At 38.2% G+C, this 16,219-nt stretch overlaps 1 protein-coding gene across 5 annotated transcripts in view; it reads left to right on the top strand.

Moving 5' to 3' along the window:
- LOC145678446 (putative U3 small nucleolar RNA-associated protein 11) overlaps positions 1–14,190 on the top strand; it is a 47,767-nt gene extending 33,577 nt beyond the window's left edge. For all 5 annotated transcript variants that reach the window (XM_081748576.1, XM_081748577.1, XM_081748580.1 and 2 more), the window contains exons 2-3: positions 1,918–2,003; positions 13,106–14,190. In XM_081748576.1, coding sequence (XP_081604702.1) covers positions 13,113–13,874 — 762 coding nt within the window. In that variant the 5' untranslated portion in view covers positions 1,918–2,003; positions 13,106–13,112 and the 3' untranslated portion in view covers positions 13,875–14,190. The remainder of the gene's footprint in view (positions 1–1,917; positions 2,004–13,105) is intronic.
- The last annotated feature ends 2,029 nt before the right edge of the window (positions 14,191–16,219 follow it).

Here is a 16,219-nt window from a genome sequence, read left to right as displayed (position 1 = left end):
TTGGGAAGTGATCCTACTGCACTTGCGTATTGGACAATCATCTCACATACTCCTACAAGTGCTCTCAGCTGTTTTATGATTTTTTAGCTTTATCGGGATTAATTTTTTAACTTTTAACATTAATCCGTTCTCAGATTTTAGAAGTCATACTTTTAAAAGTACGAGAGACGTACTATAATGACTTACATTTTTTATTTTTTCAAACATACCCATACAGGTTATACAGCAATTGATGTGTTCATTTTCTCTATACAGTGACCCTTTATCTGTGTGTCAGGTTCATGAGCCTCTGCAATCCAATGACTTCCCAGAGGTTTTTCATTGCCCTGAACGGGTGGTAATCGCTGGAAGCCAGATCCAAAGAATAGAGACGATGTGGCAGCACTGTAAACCTTAATTAATTAATGGCAGCAGTAGTTTACTGGCAAGAATGAGGATGTGCATTATCATATTGCAGAATCCATTTTCCTGGCCACGTCCTTTGAGTGGCACAACGTAACCGTCTGAGGGTCACCACATATGTTGCACTGTTAATCGTGGCTCCATCTTCCAGCCAGTCGATCAGGATAATGTATTTCGTGTACTAGTATGCTTTAACCATACGCTTCCCAGCTGAAAGTGTTCGAAATTTCTTTAGCAGTGGACTATCATGATGTTACCACTGCATAGATTGCTGCTTCGTCGTTGGGTCATGGTAATGGAATCAGGTCTCGTCACCACTCACAGAGCTAGACTTGAAATCCTCGGTATCGTGATGTTGCAGAAGTATTCTGCTTTATCAGGATTACTGTTTTTTTACACGACATTGTTTTTTCTCTGCGGACAATAATTTTGGAACCTATCTTGCAGTGACTTTCCCAACTGGCTGGACTTACAGTTGGTTGTGCACGATTCGCTGCAGTGTTTCTGGTTAGTCCTGAGGCAGCTTCCATTTCAGAGAGTGTGATGCATTTGTTCTCTTGAATGATCCCCTTTCCTGAGGCGATGATGGCTGGTGTTGTCACTGTCACTTTCCTTCCAGAACTACTGCTCTATTTCGTCGAGGTGCTACCTACTTTCCAAATTTCTACCCAGTTATAAACTGCTTTTCGCGATGGTGCTGCTCTCTACAGACTGCCACAAATCACCTATGAACTTCAGCAGGAGCTGCGCCCTCTTTCTACAGGAACCACGACGTCCAGCGCTATCCTTCATAATCATTATCCATGTTGTCCATTAGTAACACTGACAGGGGCTTAAGAAATGGGTTGCACGCCAGTGACGCTCCCAATTGGTAGATGGAGGTCTTAGGTGCCTATAACTGCCTTCCCAACTTCAGTGGTCCACCACCTGGAATGAAAAAGAAAGTATAAGTATAGTACGCACCTCGTAGGTACTAACCTTGTAGCTCAAAAGAATATTTCTTTATATTATTTCCAACTTCTTTGATGTTAGCAAAAAGTAATGCTTTTATTCATTGTTTTACGTCGAACTTCCTTTTATGGGCGTAATGTGTCTGCCATTTGCATTTTCGTAGAGGAAACCTTGCCGTTGACGTCCCCAGCGATCCCCGCGATGAATCGTAAAATTTCTGTGAATTATCTGTTACTCGTAATATTTATTTTTTGTTTATTATTTTTCATACGATTGATGAAGATTTCTCTCATATATCAAGATCTATGTATAATCAAGTCCTAGGGCTCTCATTCGCCCTCTACTGAGAACATGAATAATAACTCATTGCAGGGTGGTAATGACTATTTTCAATCTTGTCAGATAACCTTCCTAATCATCTTCCGATTTTTTTAACTAGTATGTATTGACTTACTATGTTAATAGAGTTTTTGATTGAGAGATAAGACGATATTCTTTGATTTTTTTTTATTCTATAGTTTCTTTTCGTCAATAACTGTAGTACTTTTTTCTCTCTTATTTAAGGTGCTGGGTTCCTAGAAAGCAACATTGTTATTAATTGAAGAGATATAATTTGGATAACAATTGATTATCGCTCAGTAAATATAACAGTAAGTTTTCCTAAGATAATTTATTATTATTATTTTAATTGCAAGCGTATCCGAAAATTTCTTTCTAGCCCTTGATAGAATTTATTAAAACAAAGAAGTATCTGTCCTATAATTATATTATTTTACTAATATCCTAAATAAGTTATATGCATATGAATGTGAAAGAAAGGCTTTGAAACGGATGGTATATTTTTATCTTTCTAAATAGTGTTATTTGTTTGCACATAGCTGTTACAATTCATTGGGTTAATTCTTTGTTGAAATAATACGAAGGTAATTCATGTAACGTTACCAAAATAGTTTTTCTCAACATATATTTATTAATAAATTTCGAGTTTCTTGTTTCTTCAGATCATAATCCTCAAATAATGTTTCGTAGTTCAATTTAATTTTAAATTCATTTGGCAATAATGCAGAAAGGGAAGGAGATGGAGAATTCGAAATATTCTAGTTTTAATTTGATTTGCTCAGTGTCACATTTGTTAAACAATACTAGCTTAGCTTGTTCAGTAAAGTTGCTCCAATTTGAAAAATATAATTATAGTACAGGCACATGAAACGAGTAATGAAATGCAATTCATTTGATATACAGTGGTCAGTTATAAGTCTTACAATGTCTCCACAACCCAAACAGGGATGCGTGTATGCACCGTGATCTACCGTAAGTATAAGGTCAAACTGGCCCAAGAGATAGTGTGGCAAGCGGACTATGTAACACAAAACCGCTACTCCGTCAGTGTCTTCAGTCAGTTTTTAGTAGAAGTCGATGAGTGCTCAACGACGTCGGGTACGTAAACTTACTGTATAAATTGTGCTTAACGCTGCACCAGCAAGCCGAAACCTTTGTCATAAAAAGGTGCAATGGAAAACAGTATCAATTCGCTGGTTTCAAAAATTTAGTGCAGATTGAAAAAAAAAAAAAATCGAAAATCAGCCAGAACTCGGTCGCCCCATGATAAGAACAAGTGTCAGACCAACTCGGCATTTCGCAGTCCACTGTAGTGCGTTATCTTTAGGAACACGGGAAAACCGTCAGGAGCTGACGCATTGTGCCACATGAGTTATCTCCAGCTCAGGCCCAGAGGAGATAGGGTGTGTCCCGACAACTGCTGCAAAATCCACATATATGCGTTTCCTGAAACGGATTGTCACATATGACGAAAAGTAAATTTTTCTTTTCGAAATTCGAATGTGCAAACACAGCAATTGGCCAAGGGCCAACTTAACTAGTAGTCAAATAGAGCAGTTTCAAGCATGAAGTCATACTTTGTCTATGGTAGAACTACGAGAGGATGGGACAATTCATTTCGAGTTCGTTCCTAACGGTCGTACCATCAATGCCGATCTTTATTCCGAATACTTGGAGCGAATGTACCTAGTTATATCGTAAATACTGTCACAAGTTTGCATGTGAATAACACAGAGTATTAACACCAAGGCAATTTATTTTGGACATGTTTTACATTGATATGTTGTACACCTGACGCACAAATCATTTTTCGAAATGTCCCCCCTTGGCCTCGATGCAGGCACGATGTCTGTCCGGCTACTAGTCAATGGCAGTACGCACCACGTCCATGGGAAAATTGTTCACTGCTCGGGTCAAGGATTGTTTCAGACTGTCGACAGATGTATGCCGTTTATGGCAGACCTTTGCCTGAAGGACTGCCCAAAGTTTGTAGCCCAACGGGTTAAGGTCTGGGCTGCTTTAAAAGGCCAATCAACGGAGAAACGAAGTTGGGGACGTTCCGTGCCAGCCAGTCCTGGGTTTGTTTTCCCTTTGTGGCCTGGAGCGGAATCCTGCTGGAAGGTTCACCTTTGTCTAGGGAACATGGTAGCAGACAGTGATTTCACTATAGGTGTTAGCACTGTGTCCTGGTACACCTTGGCAGATGTTTTAACACCGTGTTCGCAAAAATGCACCTGGGTTGTGCCTGAGTAGCTCACTCCCCACCAAACCATCACTGAAGCAGGATGACGTGCCCTCTGAACCCTTGGAGCTGTCTCAGCAGCTGCAGTAGATGACGTGGTATACACACGGTCATTTTGGGCTTTGTAGGCCTGCTCAATTGTGAAGACCTTTTCGTTAGTGGACAAGATCTTTCTGTGCAGATTGTTGGCGTAACGCCGCAACAGTCTCTTTGATTTAAGGACTTTCTGCGACATTAATGCTTGGGTCAGAAAGTGACCAGTCCGCCTCTTATACGCCCGTAGATATAGGTCACTCGTGAGCACACGAAACATAGAATTTCTGCTGATGTTCATCTCAGCAGCCATCACACTTTGTGTTCGAACAGGATTTCTTCGAATTCTTGCTGCAACTGCTTTCTGGACCTGCGGGGCTCGTACCGTTCCTGGTCTGCCACTCCTTGCGCGGTCAGCTGCCGTTCCAGTCTCGGTGTATCGCTGTATGGTGCCATACACTAATCTCTTGCTGATTTGTAGGGGTTTCAGGAGGTTGAGAATCTCACCTGCTGTCTTCCCGACCTTGTGTAGTGCAATTGCTGCTACACGATTTTCGTAATCACCCCACTCCATCAGAACTCAGTACAATATCAACGTATGTAATGAACAGTCAAACACACACTACAGGCATCTTCCGCTTTATACACACATGCTAAGCGAAAAGGCCTTAACTCTATTTCACATACTTTCGAGAAAATAAGCAAAACGCGTTTTGTCTTAGGCTGTACGTTCAGATTTGTTGTATTTCGGTAAAACTTTATTAAATATATTTGTGTAGTAATACAATTAAATATTTTTGCGTATGAATTGCCACTTACGGTCGTTTTGCTTACTTTCAGTTACAGTTTGGAACATAAGATAAACACTCATGAAGTCATTACCCCCTACCTATTGGTCAAACTACGTCAGTTTCACTTTAGATAGATGCAGAAGTGTATTACGAACATTCCCATACCAATATCTCGATTTTCAAAAAATGTGGAGTTAAGTTCTTTTCGCTTAGGACGGCAGTGTGCCACTCTGGATGCCTACAGCGCCACTCCAAACTTTGTGGCAGTATTTATGATATAACTAGGTATGCTGCGCTACGCTAGAAATATCTTACATTGCTCAACCGGAAACAGGTCGTGTTGCAGCAGGTAAATGCAAAACCATACCCTATAAATAAATGAAAAACATATCAGAAATACAGGAACTTGATGACGTCGAACTGATGCCACACTTGGCATATAGTCTGATCTTGCCCCTTCGGATTATTACCTGTTTCGGTCCGTGCGTACTTATTGAAATCACGATGCTTCACCAACCAGCAGGAGATGGAAACTGCAGTGACTGACTTCTTTGCCTCTGAAGACAAGAAATATCGATGTGGAATCGAGAAACTGGCAGTAAGATGGCCGCAGATAGGCTATAATTTGAATGTTAACATACTTTCATTGTACTTAATTAATACAGGTGTGTGTGGAACCAAAATACTGCAGGATTTATGAGTCAACGTTGTTATATATTCATATACTAACCAGCCAAAACGTGAACAAAATCGTTGAGCTGACTTAAAAGTCATGGAGCACAATAGAACCGCTCGCCAGACGATGATAAGGATCTCACTTGATCAGTTGGGAGTTCGCAAGCTGCCATAGTTAGTGTCTTCTAAAGATGGGAAAAGGACAGTGAAATCAGCATCAAGTGACAAAGCGTGGAACAGCCACACATCATTAAAATGTCTCCCCAAATAAGCTTACGCACACCTTGGTGGTACTCTTAGTCTTGTTTTGGTTTTCGGCCTCTGTTTCCCCGTACCTCGGCCATTTCATAAGGTTTTACTAAAGGCAAACTCGACTGCCTCTTTTACTCGACTGCCTCTCTCTACGTACTGTTTTATTTTGTCATAGTTCTCCACCTTTTGGCTCGTCTTGGATTGACAACCGTTTATAATGGAGCTCCTGCTTCACCGCCAAGTGCGAAGTTATTCAGCTTCTCAACAAAAGACATGAAACCGATTGAAATCTATCACCAATTGACGGAAGCGTATGGCGAGTTGTACATGGATATCGAACATATCTACAAGTTATGTAGGGAGTTTGCAGCTGGTCGTACTGAAATTCACGACGAAGGAAAAAGCAGGAGACCGTCAATTTTCGACGAAATAGTTGATTGAGCAAACCATGCGTGAAGACCGGTGGATGACTTTGGATGATCTCTACGTTTTGATTCCTGAGGTTTACGAAAGCACCATAGTATTTTGACGTATAAATCGGAAGGTGTGCCCGCAGATTTATTCGCCTATATGCAGACAAAAAGGGTAACTTCTTGGATTTGTCATGTGTGACGAAATTGGGCGTTCCACTTCACCCCTGAGACCAAACAACAATCACGTGAGTGGTGGCATTCCTCTTCGTCCAAGCCACGAAAATTCAAACACAGTTTACCGGTAAAGTCATGGCAACTGTGTTTCGGAATCGAAAAGACGTTGGTCGACTTCACTTTTGGGACCACAATACATGCTGGCGAGTATTGTCACACACTGAAAAAGTCAGATGAACAATTCAGAACCAGACAAGAGGAATGTTGAGCAAGGGCTTAAGCATTTTCCACAACGCTCGCTCCCCACGTTGCCAGTCAATCCGTCGCTTTCCTGCAACAGTTTGGATTGGACATTACCCATCCACCCTGTAATCCGGTCTTGGCACACAATGACAACCACTAATTTCCTTGATTCAAAGAACTTTTGGCAAGAACACGCATCAGGAATAACAACGACGTGAAAGATGAGGTTCAACGCTTCCTCCAATACATTAGCACACAAAAATTGCCACACCATCCATAAAAATGCATCTTGCGAAATGAATATGTGGAAATATGGATAAATGTGTAACCTATAAAATGACGTACACATTATTGAAAGTAAACGATACAAGGATAAGGAGCAGTTATATATACTCATGAAAAGATGGGTAATATACTAATGAAAAACATGGAACTCTGTGCTGCTATTGCGAAAGGTCTTGAATAGAGCTATTAATTAATTTATTTTTATTTTTACCAGAATGCCTATTTTCTAAAATTATTATATTATTGCATTAAAAAAAAAGAGAGAGAAAAGGGTATCTATGAATTTTAATGTGGCATAAAAAAGAATATTTGAAAGTTCCGTTTAAAACAAAACTTTATTTATATATGAATGTAACATCATGCATAGAAGAACTTCGTGTTATGTTACCGAATGACATTTAAATTTGTACAGTACTTTCGTACAGACTTTCAGACTGGTAAATAAAATAAACTCAGTATCACTAACTGGACGTTTATCTGATATTTGGAAAGTGACAGAAGGAAACAAATAAAATTGCCACACACAATTTCAGCGAACGTAAAAAGCTTCTATCATTCGAGTCAACAGATAATCCTGTCTGGTCGTATCTCTGCTCGACGATAACTCCCGTAAAAGTTGTCTGATATTAATGAAACTTTGTATGTACTACCTCTCCTCAACTTTCCAAAGTAATTCTTTTGCATAGAATTGCCATTCATGAAGAATAATGGGGAAAATTCACCCAATCTTGCAATTTTACCCATTGTACGTTGAAAAATGTTTCCCTATAAACTTTGTAAAACTTGTTCAACTTGAATAAAACAGAGCATTTCTTTAGGACATCCACATTAGGTGCGGTTGAGATTAATCAAGGGTAAGTGAATAAAAGGGGGTAGCTTCCGAAAAGAACTAATGCTTACGCCACTGGTAAAAAGTGCCCACGCTTGAACAAATTTCTAGTTGCTCTTTTCATATTAATTTGAAGACACTGAATCCAATAGAACAATTTCTGACCATATCCGTCCATGGGACAAGAAACATGACCTCAAAGACTACACCAACAGGAGGAGCTATTCCTATCTATAGCAATGAGAAAGTTATTTCGTTAATTTTATGATGTTTTCATTTTATTTTTATTAATTATCTGTATTGTTTAAAAATCCTAACTGTTCATAATAATTGATTGATTTTTTACAAGTGTTGATTTTTCAATGTACATAATTTTATCAACTAAATTTTACATTAATTTTCACAGTTTTCTTATTGCATAAAGTCAATCGCAAATTTTAATTTTGATCATTTAATTTTGACATTAATTTTGAGCGTTATTTTTCTTCTACATTAATTTTTAATTTAATCAATTATTTTTCAGAACATTAATTTTTAATTTTAACCCGTTAAATTTTTCATTATTTTTTTAACTTTAGTAAATAGCTAACAAATTATACTGCAAACCAGTTTTAAAATTTATTATTTTTAAAGTTTAAATACATTTGTATTGGAGCTAAGTAAGAAATTAAAATGTTAAACAACAGTTTGTATAAGTGGTTATGTACTTAGCAAGAACTTATTTATTTTTGTAAATTTATATTTTATTACTGCTTTGAAAAGTGGCTACATTGTACATGTTACAAAGAAGTACCAAGACTTTTTATGGTGTCTGTAGCAAGGGAATTATTATTTGTGAGCATATATATATATATATATATATATATATATATCGGGTGTTGCAAAATAAGTGTTACAACGCTTGGGAGGTGACTCCTGCCACTGAGACAAGAAAAAAAGTTCTCTTGAACTTTCCGCTATCGGACATAGTTTCGGATCTACAACGTGCCGAAAGCGTGGGAAAATGACTTTCGGACGCCAATAGTTCGGAAACTATCCAACGTAAAGAGGGCGGGTAAAAAATTCACTGAAAAAGTCATACCTGCTGTATTGAATTTTGCATGTTTCAGAATCCTATCATGCACGCGCAAGGGATTCCCCAAAGTAACGTAGGGATTCCCGGATAATCCGCCAAATGAAAATTGGTCTAAATTGATATGAATTGATAGGGTTTCTACCAGGTAACAATAATTCGTTTGTATTAAGTCGATATCTGCAACAAATACAAAATGGCGGACACCTTCTTGCCCGTTGTGTGTGGTTGCATAATCGCCAGGTACGGATGCTGGCCAACAGTGACGTTCTGAGTATTAAGTGTATCGAATTTGTACTCAAATGCTCTAGAAAGACATCTGTAGTATCGGTAAAGCACAACAGATGAAGCAGGGTGATCACATGTGTGGAAATACTTAACGAAAAATGCCCAGAAAAAATGTACTCATACTAAGTAAACGTGAGTTCAAAGCGTCAGAAATGTAAGGATTAGCGTAAATAACATGAAAGCCATTGCCAATTCACCAATTATATTCCCTTAAACCGATGCAATATGATCTGCACGGTTGCATACCAATAAGGATGCAACAACTGAGGCCAAGTTGAAATTGTGCAAGGGGACTCACAAAGAAACTGGGTAAACTAAAGGAATGTCACTAGTGGGATCGCATGGTCGATATTGAAATGTGGTCAATGTGTGTGTTGATATCGACATGTAGTTAATGGACAAATGTCAACATGTCCCACTACTCCTGGCACACCGTCTCACGTGGAAAAACTAGGAAAATAACGTTGTACATTCTGCTATTACATCTGGTGCACTTTTTGGTAGAACGTAACTAGAACACGATTGTATCAATGACTCTCTTTGTTTGGGACATTGTCCCACAGTTGACACATATGAAAAGAAATCTCTTAATCCATGGTTCAAATTCTGATAGAGCATGAAAATAACAAACTTGTATAATGTCGCACGTCTTCTGGGACGTATGACGTACTCAAAATATAGGAAAATACCTCCAGAAATTCGTGTCTTATACACAGTACACATGCCAATACAAAGATGATAATGAACCAATTTAGCACACATAACACTACAGCTGGAACACCATACATATGGAAAATAAAACGACATGAGAAATAGAAAGAAACGTCTTAAAACTCTGATTGTTTACAACTGTGCAGTAGGAGTAATAACCTGAAACACACAAGCATGTCGGGAGGCTGTACAAGAGCGCTTGCCAAACAAAGTGGGTACTCCTCAAAGAAATGAATACAATGAAAGTGAGGCTTCCTCGAGCCTCAGGGCTAGAGCGCTCGCTTTCGATCGCGTGGTCGCAGTTTCCAATCCTACTGGGAGCCCACGGCCTCAGATTCAAGACCCGACTAGTTATTTTCTATTTTTCGCACGTGGGACGGTGTCCCCGCAGTAGTGGGACATGTTGACATTTGTCCATTAACTACATGTCGATATCAACACACACATTGACCACATTTCAATATCGACCATGCGATCCCACTAGTGACATTCCTTTAGTTTACCCAGTTTCTTTGTGAGTCCCCTTGCACAATTTCAACTTGGCCTCAGTTGTTGCATCCTTATTGGTATGCAACCGTGCAGATCATATTGCATCGGTTTAAGGGAATATAATTGGTGAATTGGCAATGGCTTTCATGTTATTTACGCTAATCCTTACATTTCTGACGCTTTGAACTCACGTTTACTTAGTATGAGTACATTTTTTCTGGGCATTTTTCGTTAAGTATTTCCACACATGTGATCACCCTGCTTCATCTGTTGTGCTTTACCGATACTACAGATGTCTTTCTAGAGCATTTGAGTACAAATTCGATACACTTAATACTCAGAACGTCACTGTTGGCCAGCATCCGTACCTGGCGATTATGCAACCACACACAACGGGCAAGAAGGTGTCCGCCATTTTGTATTTGTTGCAGATATCGACTTAATACAAACGAATTATTGTTACCTGGTAGAAACCCTATCAATTCATATCAATTTAGACCAATTTTCATTTGGCGGATTATCCGGGAATCCCTACGTTACTTTGGGGAATCCCTTGCGCGTGCATGATAGGATTCTGAAACATGCAAAATTCAATACAGCAGGTATGACTTTTTCAGTGAATTTTTTACCCGCCCTGTTTACGTTGGATAGTTTCCGAACTATTGGCGTCCGAAAGTCATTTTCCCACGCTTTCGGCACGTTGTAGATCCGAAACTATGTCCGATAGCGGAAAGTTCAAGAGAACTTTTTTTCTTGTCTCAGTGGCAGGAGTCACCTCCCAAGCGTTGTAACACTTATTTTGCAACACCCGATATATGTTTACTACGACTTTCTAAGCACTCATCATGCCACTCCTACCTTTGAATATACTACTTTTAAAAAAAAATATGCATAATAGAAATACAGAATTAACACATAGAAAGAAATTGAAAAGCACTTACTTTTAAATTGAAAAGTAAGATTTCTGTATTGTGATTTCGTTCTCTTTAACAGTTACTTGTTGCATTAATTTTGACTTAAGCAGCTTTTTGAACAGTAAGCTATTACGATCCGATTATCTTCCCATGACAACTTTAAATTTACTAGTTGTGAAGGTAATTGCAAGATTTATTGTTCCTAATTAACTTCTAATTGTAATGAATCATTTTTTCCATGGCCTTAATTTCAGTCCGTTAAACTTTAACCCTTAAGAGATCCGGGGTTTTGGGGCTATTTTTTAGACTTTCAGTCAAGCAGCTACTGCATCGTCACTATTTATCCTAGGATCATGGTTCATACCTCATTCTCTTCAGAATGGAGCTGGCTTTCAAATGATACCACTTGCATGCTCATTCCATATACCAGAAACGGGAAAAATGATGTCAAAGGGAAAATTTCGGAGGGAAATTTTTTTCTCGCACTTTGGGCCCCCCTGGAGCGACCCTGTGTGAACGTAGCCATCTAAAAAAATCTGATAAATAGTGCTTGGTATACTGAATGTGTGTGCCAAATTTCAAGTTTCTATCTTGAATACCAAGGGCGGGAGAAATTTTATCAGGAATTCCCACCATGCCCCAAATAACCGTAAAACACCATGATCTCAGGTAAAAATTTGCTGAGACATCCCTAATTACCCTAGGGTCATGTTTCGCCCATCATCCCCTTCAAAATAGAACTGCCTTTCAGGCGGTATGACTCAGGTGTCTCCATCATGTATCTAAGGCGGGAAAATGAGGAAAAACGGGATTTTTTGGATCTAAATATCCTTTTTTCAACTTTTAGCCCCCCTGGACCGCCCTGTTTTAACGCAGAGATCTGAAAAAAATCTGGTAAATACTACTCGGTGGGCTGAATGTTTATGCACAATTCCAATTTTCCAGGTGCAAAAGTAAGCCCGCCAAAAAAATATACCGACAATGTCCCATATTCCCGTATACAGAGGGAAATGTTTAAACATTCCCTGAGACATCCCTAATTACCCTAGGGTCATGTTTCGCCCATCATTCTCTTCAGAATAGAACTGACTTTCAGGCGGTACCATTCACTTGTCCCCATTATGTATCTAAGGCGGGAAAATCCCGTGAAAGGGATTTTTTGGTAAAAATTTCCCTTTTTCAACGTTTAGCCCCTCTGTACCCCCCTGTTTTAACGCAGAAATCTGAAAAAAAATCTGGTAAATACTACTCGGTGGACTGAATGTTTGTGCACAATTTCAATCTTCTAGGTGCAAAAATAAGCCAGCACAAAAATAGTACCGAAAATGTCCAAAATTCCCCTATAAAGAAGTATATTTTGATAAAAATTCCCTGACACTTCCCTAATTACCCTAGGGCCATGTGTCGCATATCATTCTCTTCAGAATAGAACTGCCTTTCAGGCGGTACCATTCACTTGTCTTCATCATGTATCTAAGGCGGGAAAATGAGAAACGGGATTTTTGGGTAAAAATATCCCATTTTTCAACTTTTTGACCCTCTGGATCCCCCCTGTTTTAACGCAGAAATCTGAAGAAAAAATCTGGTAAATACTACTCGGTGGACTGCATGTTTGTGCAAAATTTCGATCTTCTACGTGCAAAAATAAGCCCGCCAAAAATACTTTACATAACCCCCCCCCAAAAAAGTATTACACGAAAATATAAATTTTAGACTTACGACGTCATCACCTCCTATGTCTCGACACAGGAACGTGTATGTCTTCTGCAATGCCTCTGGACTTGAAAAAAAAAAAACGGACGAAAAAGCTCAAATAGGAGAGTTATAACGCAATGTACCATGAAACACCCCGTATGGTACAAATTGTACCATGGGATCCCCAAAGGATTAAACTATTTATTTTAATCGTGGTATATTTGTGCAGTTGTGGCACCGCGTTATTATTTGTTATTGCAAAAGTTTATGATAAAGAATTTAATTTCTGTTCATATTTCTCTTTTAGAGGCAAAATGTCTTCCTGGAAAAGTGCGGCGAAAGCTGGCCAAAAGCCTCACCGTGAGCGTCATCAACCAGCTAGTAGAGCTCATTTGGGTCTTCTCGAAAAGAAAAAGGATTATAAAAAGCGTGTAAAAGATCGGAGCGAGAAAGAAGCAACACTAAAAGTCCTGAAGAAGCGAGTTCTCAATCGAAACCCAGATGAATTTTATTTTCATATGATAAATTCACGTGTCGAAGATGGAGTTCATCATGAAGTAGAAAAAGATGATGAACATACTCCAGAACAAATAATGTTAATGCAGACACAAGACTTGAACTATGTATCTATGAAAAGAGTGATAGAGGCTCGGAAAATTGAAAAACTTCAGCGGCAACTCCATCTTCTAGATGTTGCTAACAAAACGAGAAACAATCATATATTTTTCGTAGATACGAAGAAGGAAGCTAAAGCTTTCGATGTTTGTAAACGGCTGGATACACACCCATCGTTGATCGGAAGACGGGTGAATCGTCCACGATTATCGGATTTGAAAACTGTATCCTTGCCCGTTGTCAACAAAGCTCTACTCCAGGAAGTAACGACACAGAAGAAAAACGCGTACAAAGAGTTATGTAAAAGGTTAGAAAGAGAGAAACAACTTACAGTTATCCAACAGAAGTTAGAAATCAAAAGACGGTTACAGAACAAAAAAGAAATCCCTCCAAATCGAGTGAAGCCAGGAACTAAGGACTCAGCGCCTATATACGAATGGAAATTTGAAAGAAAAAGATAGCTGAGTATTCCTTTCTGATTAAAAGATTGTGTATATGTTTCCTATTCCTTTCACTCTATTTTTTTGTGACAAATGAAAGGAATGCATGTAGAGTATTTATGTAAGTGTTGGATTTACTCGATATTTTTGTAATGTATATTCCAATTGTATGTTCATAATGTATTGATGTATATTGTTGTAATGTATCACATAATGTATCACAGCTTCAAATTGTTTCTGGAATTCACTGTACCATATGATAGACCATGATGAAAAAAATATCTCATTCTTAGTATACTAAAGATCAAACATGGAAACAAATAATAAAACATATTTGCCTACCTAAAACCCATATTGGTAGCCTGGAATCAAAGTGTTCCTCACACCTCTGAAAAAAGTATCAAGTAGGTAGTTAAGACAGTAGTTTGTTTAGAAACAAGAATAATACTTTGTTACATAAATTCATAGTAACACAAAATGTCGCATTTTTAATATTTAAAATAAGACAGTTCGTTCTGAGTAGAGTTTGCGATAATAATGTTGGTACAACAATTTGGTATATTGCAAGATCAAAAATAAAAATTTAAAATAAATCAGTACTATAATTGACTTAACTTTATTATTATTATTATTAATTACTTGAAATTGTAGCCACAGTGAGAGTCCTTTCTATTATTAAATGTCGTAAATAACATTGAAACTACTTGTTGCATTGATACAATTATTTTGAAAAATGAAATAAAATCTTTAAGTTTTACGTCCCACGCATATGCCGGTTAGGCTAAAGGAGACGGTGATGATGAGTGAAATGGTAGAATGAAGAAAGTGGGAGGAAACGGGAGAACCCCGAGAAAACCCACGAGCAGGTGTTTGTCCACCACAAAGTCCACACGGCGCGAGCTGGGATCGAACCAGGGACCCCAAGCACCGGAGGTGAACGCTCAACCACTGAGCCACCGCGCCTACAAATATTTTGAGTAACGATTTAATTAAAGTATTCCTTGTCAGTTGTCAGGAAGTTATTCTGATGTTTTCTGCCGCGTCTTTTGTACAGACAGTGGTAAAATGTAAAAGAGAAGGAACATTTGTACAGTCCGCAGCAAAAAACCTGCAACATGAGCATGTAAGTTTATTGTGAAACCACGCCTAACAGCGCAGGGAATCAACATAACGTCTAAGTGGCACGAATCACGCAAGGAGAAACCTCGGCGTCCTCCCCTACACACTTATTTTGGAGCAAAAAACTTCGTTTTTTCACAATAAACTTACATGCTCATGTTGCAGGTTTTTTGCTGCGGACTGTACCAATAATGATATTGTTGGCTGGCTGGTGGTGGTACAGTGATAGAAAGGGTGAAAAATAACCGAATGATGAGTGGTGCGCTCTTGTTTGGTGCATATTGTCTCAAATTCGAAATTTAGTGAAAACTTAGTTACCATACGTTGCAAGATCTTATCATGTAATGTAAGATAAAATAAAACTTAACGAATTTCAAGATGATCAAAGACCAGTATTATGATTACTATAAGCAAAATTGAAATTTGTTACCCGAATCGCGTAATTTGTATTACTGTATTTCCCCCTCAAGATATTCGATCAAAATTAAGAAAGCAACAATCCGATCGGACTTCATGATCCTCAGTATATTAAGTCTTCAAGGTCGTGCCAGTTAATGTGTTAAATACATTGCATTATGGATCAAAGTGGTAAAAAGCTTAAGTTGATTTAAAGATGCATACATGGACCCCATTCAAAGACAAAATGAAATTACTCCGTCGATCTGGTACCATTTCCTTATATGCAGACGACCTAATATAGTATTAAGTAGTCTGGGTTTATACTTTTAATCGGCTTTCTCGTTGCAGCATAATTCAACATAATGATCATGTTCCCTCTGAGTGCTGACAGATGCGTTTGTACATCCAAATAGTGAGAATTTTCTTAGGTGTTCATAAATTGGATTTCAACTGGGGCTCGAACTCAAACCATAGCATCCATGACAATTGAGTTGACAATTTGAGATATGTAGTATATAACTATTACAAGTCTCATGATCACTTTTTTTCATGGTGTTGTATTTAGAAATTCATAATTAATATGTTCTACGCCATTTTATCAATCCTAAGTGTAACGTCATTTCTATGTCCTTGAATTAAAACATTGTGAAAGGAATCTAAGTATATTGCAAAGTTTTATGTTGCAGTCATTTGATAATGATTTTATAAAATGATTTAAGCATATACGACTAAGTCTTAGCTATCGAACTTACACTTCAAGCATTCTTAAATAAATGTGATACGAAAGTATAATCAATTTAATATCAGACAACTTTATTGTACTTAAAGTTAAGGCACTAAAACCTTTA

Source organism: Thermobia domestica, chromosome 2 (assembly GCF_964235325.1).
Source record: "Thermobia domestica chromosome 2, izTheDome1.hap1.1, whole genome shotgun sequence".
Taxonomy (NCBI): Eukaryota; Metazoa; Arthropoda; class Insecta; order Zygentoma; family Lepismatidae; genus Thermobia; species Thermobia domestica.
This window is presented reverse-complemented; position numbering and strand designations above follow the sequence as displayed.